Source organism: Octopus sinensis, linkage group LG10 (assembly GCF_006345805.1).
Source record: "Octopus sinensis linkage group LG10, ASM634580v1, whole genome shotgun sequence".
NCBI classification, from domain to species: Eukaryota; Metazoa; Mollusca; class Cephalopoda; order Octopoda; family Octopodidae; genus Octopus; species Octopus sinensis.
Genome location: NC_043006.1, coordinates 57,511,405 through 57,524,092, shown reverse-complemented (window position 1 = coordinate 57,524,092; position 12,688 = coordinate 57,511,405). Strand labels below are relative to the sequence as shown.

Sequence of the window (12,688 nt, the reverse complement as noted above, 5' to 3'; positions counted from 1 at the left end):
AGGACCGATATCTGCCTGGGAAGTGGAGGAAGCGATGAAAAGTTGCACGAGAGGTAGATCGCCGGGTTTGGATGTCTGCCCTACGAGCTTTACACTTCAATGCCAGACTTGTTGCGGGCCTGTTGGCAAACGTCTACTGCAACTGGCAGCAAAACGGGGAGAATTCCTGCTTTTGTCTGTCGGGGGGGTGGTGGCTTTGCTAAAAAAGGACCCAAACAAGGGGGACGTTATAGGGAATTTTCGGCCCATCACTCTGCTCAATGCAGAGTTGAAGATTTTGGCCAAAGTGCTAGCCAAGAGATTGGCGCTTGTCGTGGACAAGCTGGTTGGCAAGACGCAGACATGCGCCGTGCCGACCAGGTCGATACACGACAACCTCCATCTCATGCGCTACATCATAGAGGGTGGGTAACGACGCTGGTGTGGGTGGGGCTTTGATAAATTTAGATCAGAGTAAAGCCTTCGATAGGGTAGACCATCGGTACCTGGCAGCTGTTCTCAAGGCAGCCGGCTTCGGTCCAGTCTTCCGCGGGTGGATCGCTGCTTTATACAGCAACATCTTCTCGGTGATACGGGTGAACGGTCACCTTTCGGAACCGTTCGACATCTCGCGTTCGGTCCGCCAAGGATGCCCTCTCTCCTCCCTCTTGTACATATTGACTCTCAAGCCATTACTGCGCAAGTTGGAGGCTTTGAAGGGTATCCCGCGCGATCTAGGAGGCGGAAACAACGTGTCTGCCTATGCCGACGACGTCACCGTGATGGTGTCAAGCTACAGGCACATTGGCCTGATTGGCGAGACACTAAACGAGTACGAAGCAGTGACAGGGGCAAAGATTAACGCGGAAAAGTCTGTGGGCTTGCAACTGGGCACCTGGAGAGGCAAGCCCATGCCGTCCAACAGCGTCGTAGGGCGCTGGACAGACGGACCCGTTAAACTGCTCGGGGTCTGGTTCGGTCCGGACCTCCAGATGGATAAAAACTGGGAAGAAGTGACGAGAAGGGTGGCACATCTCACCCAGAAATGGGCCGAGAGGAAGCTGTCCCTAAAAAGTCGAGCGGAGGTGGCGAATGCATACATCGCATCCGTCATCTATTACCGCTTGACCGTCGTCCCTTGTCCCAACCGCTGGTTGGCCAAGCTGGTACGCCTGCTCTTCGACTTTTTGTGGAAGGGTCAGGTGCCACTGGTCAGGCGATCCATCTGCTGTCAACGACCGCTGAACGGAGGCCTTGGCATGCCGTGGTTACTGATGCGCAGACATGCGCTCAGGCTGCGACATCTCAAGCGTTTCCTAGACGGTGATCAGGTGTGGTCGTCTTTTGTCAGACGCGACTTTCCGCAGCTCGTCTCTTTGACAGAGCTGCAGACCTAGATCAAACGTAGACCGAGAAAGGGCGCTTGGCACCTCGAGTGCCGTCAAACTCTCTCCGCCCTCCGCCCTCCGCCAGGCGGGCAATGCGATCGGTTTTAGTTCCATTCTAGCGTTCTATAGAGGGTTAGTGGAGGAAAAATGCGACGACGTTCTCGGGGAAACTCTAGGCGTTGATGATAACGAACTGAGCGGTCTGTTCGGAAGGACTTTCGGGCCGGGGCCAATGGATAATTTCCAGAGGTCGCTCGCCTGGCAGTGCTACCGAGGGGCTCTGTCTGTTCGGGATAAACTCTACCGGCACGGAAGTGCCGTCAGCCGGGCCTGCCCGAGGTGTTGCCAGGACGACGAAACCGTTCTGCCCGCACTCGTCCAGTGCCCGAGTATTGCTGAACTATGGGTTTATGTCGAACAGCTACTGTCGCGTATAGGACGGATCCGGCTATCAGCCGAATCCATAATGAAGATTTCCCCGCCGACCTCCTTTAACAAGGAGGGCGAAGCCGTTTTTCTGTGCCTAGTGGCTGTGGCGAAAGAGATTGTATGGTGGACCCGTTTGAAAGGGCTAAAGTCAGACACTTTCCTCTTTGGTCAAGGCCTCATCAACTTTTTCAAGTTTCACTTGAAAAGGAAGATGAGGTTAGAGAGGAGAGTGCTGTCCGATAGCAAGTTTTCTGAAAGGTGGGTGAATTGTGCGAGAATGGCCAGTATAAATGGACCAATGCTCAGGTTTCGCCTGTGATTGAAAAAGGTTTTATAAAAGGAGAAAGGGGCTCTCTACCCCCCTTTTGACCAGGCTCCCGTTGGCTTTTATGGGGGTTTTTCCACCAGGAACCTTTCGAAGCGCCTCCCCCTATTGGGAGTTTTTCATTGTTATAATCTTTCGTTGTTAAACAGTTTTTACTCGGATTTTTTCAAAAACGGACAAAACCATTTGTAACCTTTTCGTCCTGTTTTATCCCTTTATGTTTATTAATCATGTGTGTCGGCCCTTGTGGCCAATAAAAAGAATTAATTATTATTATTATTATTATTATTATTATTATTATTATTATTATTATTATTGTTATCAAAAAGGTGACGAGCTGGCAGGACCGATAGCACGCCGGACAAAATGCTTAGGGCCATTTCGCCCGTCTGTACGTTCTGAGTTTAAATTCCGCCGACGTAGACTTTACTTTTCATCCGTTTGGGGTTGATAAGTTATGTACCAGAAATTTCTAGCCCTGTGCCTATAGTAGAAAGAATTATTATTAAAGTAACGAGCTGACAGAATGAAGCGGGCAAAATTCTTCGCAGTATTTTGTTCGTTTTCACGTTCTGAGTTCAAATTCCACCGCAGTCCACTTAACCTTTCATCCTTTCGATAAATTAAGTACCAGTGAAACACTAGAGTCGATGTAATTGACTATCCCTCTCTCCCCAAAATGTCAGGCCTTGTGCCTTTAATAGAAATTATTATTATTATTATTATTATTATTTTATTATTATTATTATCATTATCATTATCATTATTATTATTTTTATTAGAGTGAGAGAGCAGTTCATGCCATCAAAGTGACACTGGGGTAAAATATACGAAGCCCAATATACCCATCATGACTACCCGTCTGATAAGGGTATACCAGGCACATGCATCACAACCATATGTGCGGGACATATTATTATTATTATCATTATTATTATTATCATTATTATTATTATCATTATTATTATTATTATTATTATTATTATTATTATTATTATTATTATTATTATTATTAAAGCAACGAGCTGGCAGAATCGTTAGCACTCCGGGTAAAATGCTTAGCGGTATTTTATCCGTCTTCACATTCTGGGTTCAAATTCTGCCGAGGACGAATTTGCCTTTCATCCTTTCGGGGTTGATAAATTAAGTACCAGTGAAGTACTGGGGTCGGTGTGATTTACTGTCCCCCTCCCCACAAAATCCAGGCCTTGTACCTATAGTAGAAAGGATTATTATTATTATTATTATGGTGTTCTATAGAGGATTAGTGACGGGTAAGTGCGACTCTGGGCGTCGACAAGAACGAGTTGGCTGGTCTGTTCTGGAGAACTTTCGGACCGGAGCCTATAGATAATTTTTAGAAATTCTTGGCCTGGCAGTGCAACTTGTTCGAGATAAACTCTACGGGTACGGAGGTGCAGTCAACCGGACTTGTCCGAGATGCACGAAGAACGACGAAACCGTTCTGCACGCTCTCGTCCAGTGCTTGAGTATTTCAGACTTGTGAGTTTATTTCGAACACTTATTGTTGTGCGTAAGACGAATGCGGTTATCGGCTGAGTCCATTGTGAAGATTGTCCCACCGCCTTCCTTTGGTCGGGAAGGGCAGGCTGTTTTTCTGTCTGGTAGCCTTAGCGAAAGAGGTTGTGTGGTGGACCAGGTTGAAAGGGCTGAAGACAGATACTTTCCTTTTTGGCCAAACCCTCATCAACCTTTTCAAAATTCACTTGAAAAGGAAAGTGAGGGTGGAGAGGGAACTTCTGTCCCAAAAACAGCCACCACCACCACCACCACCACTAACCCAGCAATTTTGTGAAAAGGTTGGTGAATGTCGTAAGAATGACCCAAGTGAATGAACTTACTCTAAGCATGCACCTTTAGACAAAGTGGAAAAGGCACTTACCCTGGTGGTCAAAAAGTTTGTTGACTTGTGGGGTTTTCACAGGCAGTCCTAGAAGGTTACCCTCTTTTGGGAAATTCTGTTGTTATATTCGATTATCGTTTTTGCTTTTCATTGTTTACACGACTTTCATGTAACCCCACATTGTTTTTGTCCTGTGTTGTCCATAATGCATTTTTTATGTGAACCCTTACTGGTTATATAGGAATAGTTGTTGCTGTTGTTGTTGTTGTTATTATTATTATTATTGTGTGAGAGAGCAGTGTATGCCATCGAAGCCCAGTATACCCATCATGACTACCCGTCTGATAATGGTACACCAGGCACATGCATCACAACCATATGTGCGCGACATGGTGATCTCGTATCAAGATAAACAGCGCATGACCTTGCAGGTGGGCCCCAGTTAGAATTTTCTTCTGGTCGAGTAACCCATCCCGCTCAAAAGGTCCCTGAATAAGGGTTGTTTATGGATGTTGAACGAAACACCCATGTTTCCAGAGGTGAATTATTCAAACTCCAAAGAATCCGTCACAACACATGGCTATGATGCTCCCCCACTACTTCTGCTCGTGATCAGAGATGCACACATCGTCAGCCACTAAGGGACATGCTCAGCTGGTTAAGGTCAAGCAACTGACAAGCAAATCTGTGGTATTGAGCAGAATATTTGCTGTTAGCCCATCTTTTATACCAAGACAAAACAATGTACAGGATAACACCGTCAATCAGTTAAGATAAGAAGCCACGAGGGCCACTGCCTGGTACAACATCAGGGCATTTATCATCATTATTATTATTATTATTATTATTATTATTATTATTATTATTATTATTCTATGTTTGACTTTTGCTTTATATTTGTACAAGTTGGCTCCAAGTCTCACCCAGAGACCTCAAGAGACAACAGGGTTGGAAGTTCATGTTGTTGTTATGCCTAGTGTGCCATATATTTGGGGGGTGGGGATGTTGTACTAATGAATGTTTAAAAAAAAAATTAAAAAAGGTTTTTTTTTTTCCTTTTTCTCTTTTTTTTTTCTCCCCCTTTTTTTTTTCCCTTCCTCTTTAAACCGAAAATTATGGTTGTTTTAAACCTTGAGGTTACATAGAGAGTATTTTGCGTAGGATATGAGCAGTTCCCATGAGCACTATCTTTTGAACTTCTGCCATTTTTGGTTTCCTGGTATCTGAGTTAGGTAGCTATCAGCCCCTTTTGCTATCATTCCCAGGGCACCTATGACAACAGGTATTGTTTTAGTCTTCAGCTTCACATTTGCTGATTCTCTTTTCAAGATCTTTATATTTGCTCAGTTTTTGGTAGGTCCTGACAGATACGTTTTATCGATTGGGACAGTCATATCAATGAGGAGGTGTTCTTTGTTTGAAGTCTTTCAATATGATGTCTGGCCTATTTGCATCTATCTTCCTGTCAGTTTGAATGGTGAAGTTCCAGAGGAGTGAGATGTGGTCATTTTCAAGCACTGGGGGTGGTTTGTGTTCCACCAGTTTTTTTCATGGGGCAAATCCAGGTTTTACACATTACCCAGTGAATATATTGTGCAGCTCTATCGTGCCTGTTGAGATACTCTGTAGGCGCTAGAAGACTGCACTTGGAGACCACATGGTCAATGGTTTCATTTTGTTGCTTGCATACACGACACGTTGGACTGCTTCTGATCTTTAATATGTTGGCCTGGTAGTTTCTTGTTGGTAGGCATTGATCTTGAGCTGCTATGATAACCCCTCTGTTTCAGATTTTAAGCCAGAGGCCATTAGCCATTGATGGGTCAGGGCTTTGTCGATATCTGCATTATTCGCTCTCTTTGGGTATTTGCCGTAGAGAGGTTTTCTTGCCATTTATTATTCAGAATATCTAAGGCCGCAGTTTTGGCACGGGTTTTCATGCGCCTAGCTTTTTCTGTGCTTGTTTCTTGTATGTCTATCTCTAATTCCGAAATTGGTTGTATTCGGAATTCACTTAGATATTCCTTTGCCTGTTTTGTGACTGAGTATGATGCTTTCTTGTTTTCATGTTTTGAGACAAGTTTTACATCCAGTCCTCAGAGTTTTTCAGGTAGGTGTCTAGGCCAATTGTAGCAATCTTCATTGTTATTGCCAGTTGCAAAAGACCACGGCCTCCCTCTTTCTTGGCAGATAGAGTCGTTCTGTATCTGCCTTAGGGTGGTGCATTCTATGCATTGTCAACAGTTTCCTTATTTTTCTGTCGAGCTGACATATTTCAGTAATTGACCAGTTAACAATATTGAAACTGTAAGTCACGACTGGTATAGCTAATGCATTGATTGCTTCGATCCTGTTTCTTGCATTCAGCTCTGTCTTGAGTATTGCTCTCACTCTTCGATAGCATTCTCTCCTGATCCTTTCCTTCATCTCTGAATGCCTTATTCCGTTCCCTTCAATTACCCCTAGGTACTTGTAGCTCTCCGCTGGGTCTAGTTCTTTTATGACATTTATTATTATTATTATTATTATTATTATGTTTCCATTGTTGTTGATTTGTATTATACAAACTGTTTCAAGCCACATCCAGAAACTTCAAGAAACAACAAGTCGGATGTTTTATTGTGGGTGTTATTTACGAATAGCAATAATAAATTTCAGGGTGAATAGATTAAAAACTGAAAATTAAGATTTAGTTAAAAGTTTGCTGTAATATTTGCGATTTTGGAAGATTCTAAAAACGTTCAAGAACAAACATATAAACGAACAAAAGGACAGAGTTTCCTTCCAGGCAGTGTTTTTCTTGGGATGCGGGGTGTAACCATGAGAACAATCTTTTATAGTTCTGACACTTTGGGGCTTTTTGGTATTTGGTTATTGTCTTTAAGAACGCTATTTCATAACATCTCCCATAACCCCGATGACCGCAAGTACAACTGTTGTTCTGAGATATCACATTTTTGAGACCTCAATTTCAAGGTCCTTATATTTACTTTTGCTTTTCAGATATTTTCACAAATGTTGCAGTCTCTTTTACTCTTTTATTCTTTTACTTGTTTCAGTCATTTGACTGTGGCCATGCTGGAGCACCGCCTTTAGTCGAGCAAATCGACCCCAGGACTCATTCTTCGTAAGCCTAGTACTCATTCTATCGGTATCTTTTGCGGAGACGTAAACACACTAGTATCGGTTGTCAAGCGATGTTGGTGAGACAAACACATACACACAAACATACACACACACAAACACACACACCACACCACACACACACACACACACACACACACATATATATATATATATATATATATATATATATAATATATATATATATACATATATACGACAGGCTTCTTTCAGTTTCTGTCTACCAAATCCACTCACAAGGCTTTGGTCGGCCCGAGGCTATAATAGAAGATACTTACCCAAGGTGCCACACAGTCGGACTGAACCCGGAACCATGTGGCTGGTAAGCAAGCTACTTGCCACACAGTCACTCCTGGGACTTCCTTATTAGTCTTGAATAAAATAATTAAAACTGTAAAAGTCGTGTTTTTAACATAATTCGCAAGAAAGAAAAACTATTTCCTTCTTTTACACACACACATACATGAACGCACACACACACACACACACGGATTAAGGAGAAGGTATGGAGCGAAAGAACACTATAGCTAGTTAGATAGATAGATTGAGAGAGAGAGAGAGAGAGAGAGGAGATAGATAGATAGATAGATAGATAGATAGATAGATAGATAGATAGATAGATAGATAGATAGACAGACAGACAGACAGACAGACAGATAGCTAGACAGACAGACAGACAGATAGATAGATAGATAGATAGATAGATAGATAGATAGATAGATAGATAGATAGATAGATAGATAGACAGATAGATAGATAGACAGATAGACAGATAGATAGACAGATAGACAGATAGATAGATAGATAGATAGATAGATAGATAGATAGATAGATAGATAGATAGATAGATAGATAGATGAGAAGTTTCAAACGTAGACTAGCAGATGAGCATTATTCGTCTTGAATAGGAACCAATGCCTTGTGAAAGCTTACCTGAGAGACTGTGGGGGTAATATCTTGTCCCTCTCGATAGTTTCAATGGCCATTGTGATGGCACCTACGCTGGTCGTCCATCCGAAAGTAGAGAGATAGCCATGGCGAGGGATCAGCAAGCCAATCTTGTATTTCCTGTGACCATAACAAGTTGAAGAGAGAATCGAAAGGAGGAATATTACCGAATACACAATGTTCAACGGCTTCATGTTTGGTTTTCTTGTCCAGGAAAGTTTTTGTGAATATTTATTATTATTATTATTATTATTATTATTATTATTATTACTTTATCCTTGGTATTTTTCTTCTAATTTGTTTTTCTTCGCCTTATATCTAGTGTTTTGGCTTCTGGCCTCTTATATTCCTGGTTATCTACGTGTCGTCTGCGAATACTTGTTTTTCGTTTGTTATGAAAGGGTAATATTTTTTGGGTTTTTTTTTTTTACCTTCTTTTGATTAATTTCATTTTCCTTTTGCTATAATTTGTCTTAAAATAAAGTAAACTTCTTGAGAATCTTTCGTTCATTCCTTCTTTCTTTTCGAATTTTATTTTTAGAGGGCGTTAAATTCTCAAAACCGGTTAGCTTCCTGGTTTTAGCTTGGAATATTTCTTCTGAATATTACACGAATTATATTACCCCGAAGGATCAATAATATCCCCCTTTTTTTTTCTTTTGACAAATCTTTTTCTATTAAAGTCAGTTCTTCTCTGCTACTTCTCTCGTTTGTGAAGTAATTTTTCTTTTCTTTTCTTTTTTTTTTTTTTGTACAGTTTCTCACATTCCGTCTTGGTAATTGTTTAAGAGTAAAAATTGTAAGAAATTACGAGAATGCAAGATGAAACTAGAAAAGTGAATTCAGAAGAAAGTGGGCAAAGAGCAAAATAAATTTAATCTACAAGAAACTCCATGACAATCTTCTCCAGAAAATTTCAACTCTAATTATTCTTTTACTTTTGTGTTGTTTTCTCCTGAAGTTTCCATCAATCTATTGAAAAGGGTATAAAATTATTACTACTTTTACTTATACTACTAGTACTACTACTAGTGCTACGACTAACAAAAGTTCCACAACCACTAAAATATTTAGTTGTTGCCATGAAGGGAAGGTCTTCAGTGAACGACGACTGCAACTGACCAGTAACGGGTCTTGATAACACTTATGCTTCTTAAATGATGGAAGTGTGGTTTGATTAAGCAAATAGCATTTAGCTTAACCGATAGAAGTAATTAGTAATAATTAAGCAAAAAAGAAAAGAGATGAGGCGAGGAAGAACAAAAGGAAGAAAAATAAGCGTTAAAGAACAAACATATAAACGAACAAAAGGAGAGAGAGTTTCTTTCCAGACAAATATATAACATGAAAACGGATTAAGATCAGATCACCTGCAATCGTAGTTATTATAGGATTTCTGTTTGCTGTAATGTATTTGCTTGTACATGTTCTGGCCAGTTGAAGAAATTAGTTAGCAAGTAGTCACACCCGGAAGTCTTATTGTCCCAAAAACTTTATGTTCTTCGATTGAGGAATAAAACTAAACAGAAACAAGAAGTAAAATAAGTGACGGAAGAAAAGAGAAATTGTTTATGACAATTGGGAAGAATCATGTGATTAATCAACGAAATAACGGTGTCCTTTCCTATTCAACTTTCTAACAATGAGGATTTGGTCACTGTTACAAAAGATATTTTACCAGCTAACAGAATTAGAGAGAAAGAGAAGGGAGAGAGAGGCAGAGGGAGGGGAAAGAGAGAAAGAGAGAGAGAGAGACAAACAGATAAACAGACAGACAAGCTGAAAAATCTGTTACGAAGGGTTAAATAAAATTACAGGAATATACATATATATATATCGTTTTAGTTTCAACACTCAGTCTCAGATCAAATCCCCTGCCAGACCTACGATGTATATATATATATATATATATATATATATATATATAATATATATATATATATTGACTAAACTGATATGACCATCCCCAAATACAACAATATATATATATATATATTATATATATATATATATATAACTAATGTAAGATAAGATATTTTTCGAAAGAAAAAAATTTTATCAATGCCCAGCATATCAAAAAATATCTTTAAAGGTTAAATTTATAAATAACTTATAAATTGAGGGCAAGAGGAAAATTCTAATGCCAAATATGCCGAAAAAAAGACAAAAATTGTCAATAACCATTATAATTTTGACAATTTTTGTCTATTTTTCGGCATATTTGGCATTAGAATTTTTCTCTTTGCTCTCATTTTATAAGTTATATATATCGTTTTAGTTTCAACACTCAATCTCAGATCAAATCCCCCTACGATGTATATATATTGACTAAACTGACAACATGACCATCCCCAAATACAACAATATATATATATATATATATATATAATATATATATATTTAAATAATTTAGGAAAACGAATTTCCAAATCAATCAAGTACAACCCTTCAGCATTACATGCATCAGCATATCGTAACTTGGGGGTCATATTTATCATATATTTATATATGTATCTAGAAATACAGAAAGTGTCTAATAAAAGTCAATAATAATTCAGTTTTGGGGATTAATAGATATGCAGGTATTCTATTTCAGATAATACAAAAAATAAAATAACCTAACGAGTATATCTGAAAGTAAACTCATGGTATCCAATTGCACATCACGAAATAATACTTAAAGGATATAACCATTATACCAGCAGGGTATATATTATACTTCCTTAATAATCTCCTACTTTAGTTTACACTTATATTACTTTTTTATGAAGGAACTACGCGTGTTTCAGTATTGGAAGATTACAATACATATACATACACACAATTGTATACATATATATGGAAGCACTCCGTCGGTTACGACGATGAGGGTTCCGGTTGATCCGAATCAACGGAACAGCCTGCTCGTGAAATTAACGTGCACTCCACAGACACGTGTACCCTTAACGTAGTTCTCGGGGATATTCAGCGTGACACAGGGAGTGACAAGGCCGGCCCTTTGAAATAGAGGTACAACAGAAACAGGAAGTAAGAGTGAGAGAAAGTTGTAGTGAAAGAGTACAGCAGGGATCACCACCATCCCCTGCCGGAGCCTCGTGGAGCTTTAGGTGTTTTCGCACAATAACACTCACAACGCCCGGTCTGGGAATCGAAACCGCGATCCTATGACCGCGAGTCCGCTGCCCTAACCACTGGGCCATTGCGCCTCCACACACACACACATATATATATATATATATATATATATATATATTATATATATATATATATATATATATATAATATATAATATATAATATATATATATATATATATATATATATATATATATATATCTATATATATATATATTATATATATATATATATATATATATATATATCTATATATATATATATATATATTATATATATATATATATATATATATGTGTGTGTGTGTGTATTTGTGTGTGTGTATACATATATAAATGCATATATGCAATCATCAGTTTTACAATTATTCCACACGTCTTCAACACTTTTTCAAAATATTATGAATCTAATTTTACATTTTTTATTTTTTATTTTTAATACTTTATTTTATTGCTTATTTTTAAAGGGATGTAAAATTAGATTCATAATATTTTGAAAAAGAACCTGAAGACGTGTTGGAATAATTGTAAAACTGATGATTGCATATATGCATTTATATATATATACTCATTAGGTTTTTTTTTTGTTTTTTGTATTATCTGAAATAGAATACCCGCATATCTAGTAATCCCCAAAACTGAATTATGTGTGTGTGGGGGGGGTGTATACGAGCAAAACGCCCCCACCCCCGTCCAATGGACGGTGCTGAGTTGTCAAACATTTAAACCAAATTTTCTCAAAACAACTTGTCCAACCGTCCCATAGGCCTCCCCTTTGAGAAACACTGATTTAACCTAAATTTGAGACACCAGCAAAAGAAAAAATAAAGATAGACTTTTTTTCTATTCCAAAGAAAAACGATTTTAATTATACAAATATGCAACCGAACAGTTTAAAGTACCAGTAATGATAAGGCTGTTGACTGGGAGAACACAAACATGGTTTAAACAGTAAGCTTGGCAGGAAAGAAACGTGCCTTTAAGCAGTACAAAAACAACAAAAAATGGAAGGTGCAGTTATGTACAGGTTGAAGGAAGAAAAGCAGGACAAAAACGACTTTATCTATCGCATTCTCACCTCGATTTTTGTAATTTTTTCAAGACTTATACACGCCCTGATACCGTCGGTATCTACTTATCAAATTTGAGCGCAATCGGAGGGAGGATACCCGAGATCCTAGAAGACACACACAGACAGGCATACAGACAGAACGGATTTTATATAAGACTAGCAGTATCGCCCGGCGTTGCTCGGGTTTGTAAGGGAAATAACTATATAAGCATTTTTAGAGAGTTACTTCCCTTATAAATGCCAATTCGGGCTTTCTTAGCCATTTCTGTTTTGGTGTCTTCAAGCTATGAAGTCGTTGTTCTAAAAGAACGCTGGTCTCCTTGACAACGCTTTACGACGTTGATTTCCCTACACTCCCTTCCCCACAGCTTCACGAGGGAGGGAAGAAGGGGGAGAAGCAAACAGG

The 12,688-nt window shown here is 39.1% G+C and overlaps 1 protein-coding gene across 1 annotated transcript in view; it reads right to left on the bottom strand.

Annotated features, from left to right (window-relative positions):
- The window catches only part of LOC115216228 (atrial natriuretic peptide receptor 1-like), a 78,828-nt gene extending 69,568 nt beyond the window's left edge, over positions 1-9,260 (bottom strand). Inside the window, exon 1 of the mRNA XM_036506956.1 lies at positions 8,063-9,260. Within this exon, the coding sequence (XP_036362849.1) occupies positions 8,063-8,271 (209 nt within the window). The 5' untranslated portion in view covers positions 8,272-9,260. The remainder of the gene's footprint in view (positions 1-8,062) is intronic.
- Positions 9,261-12,688: the final 3,428 nt, after the last annotated feature.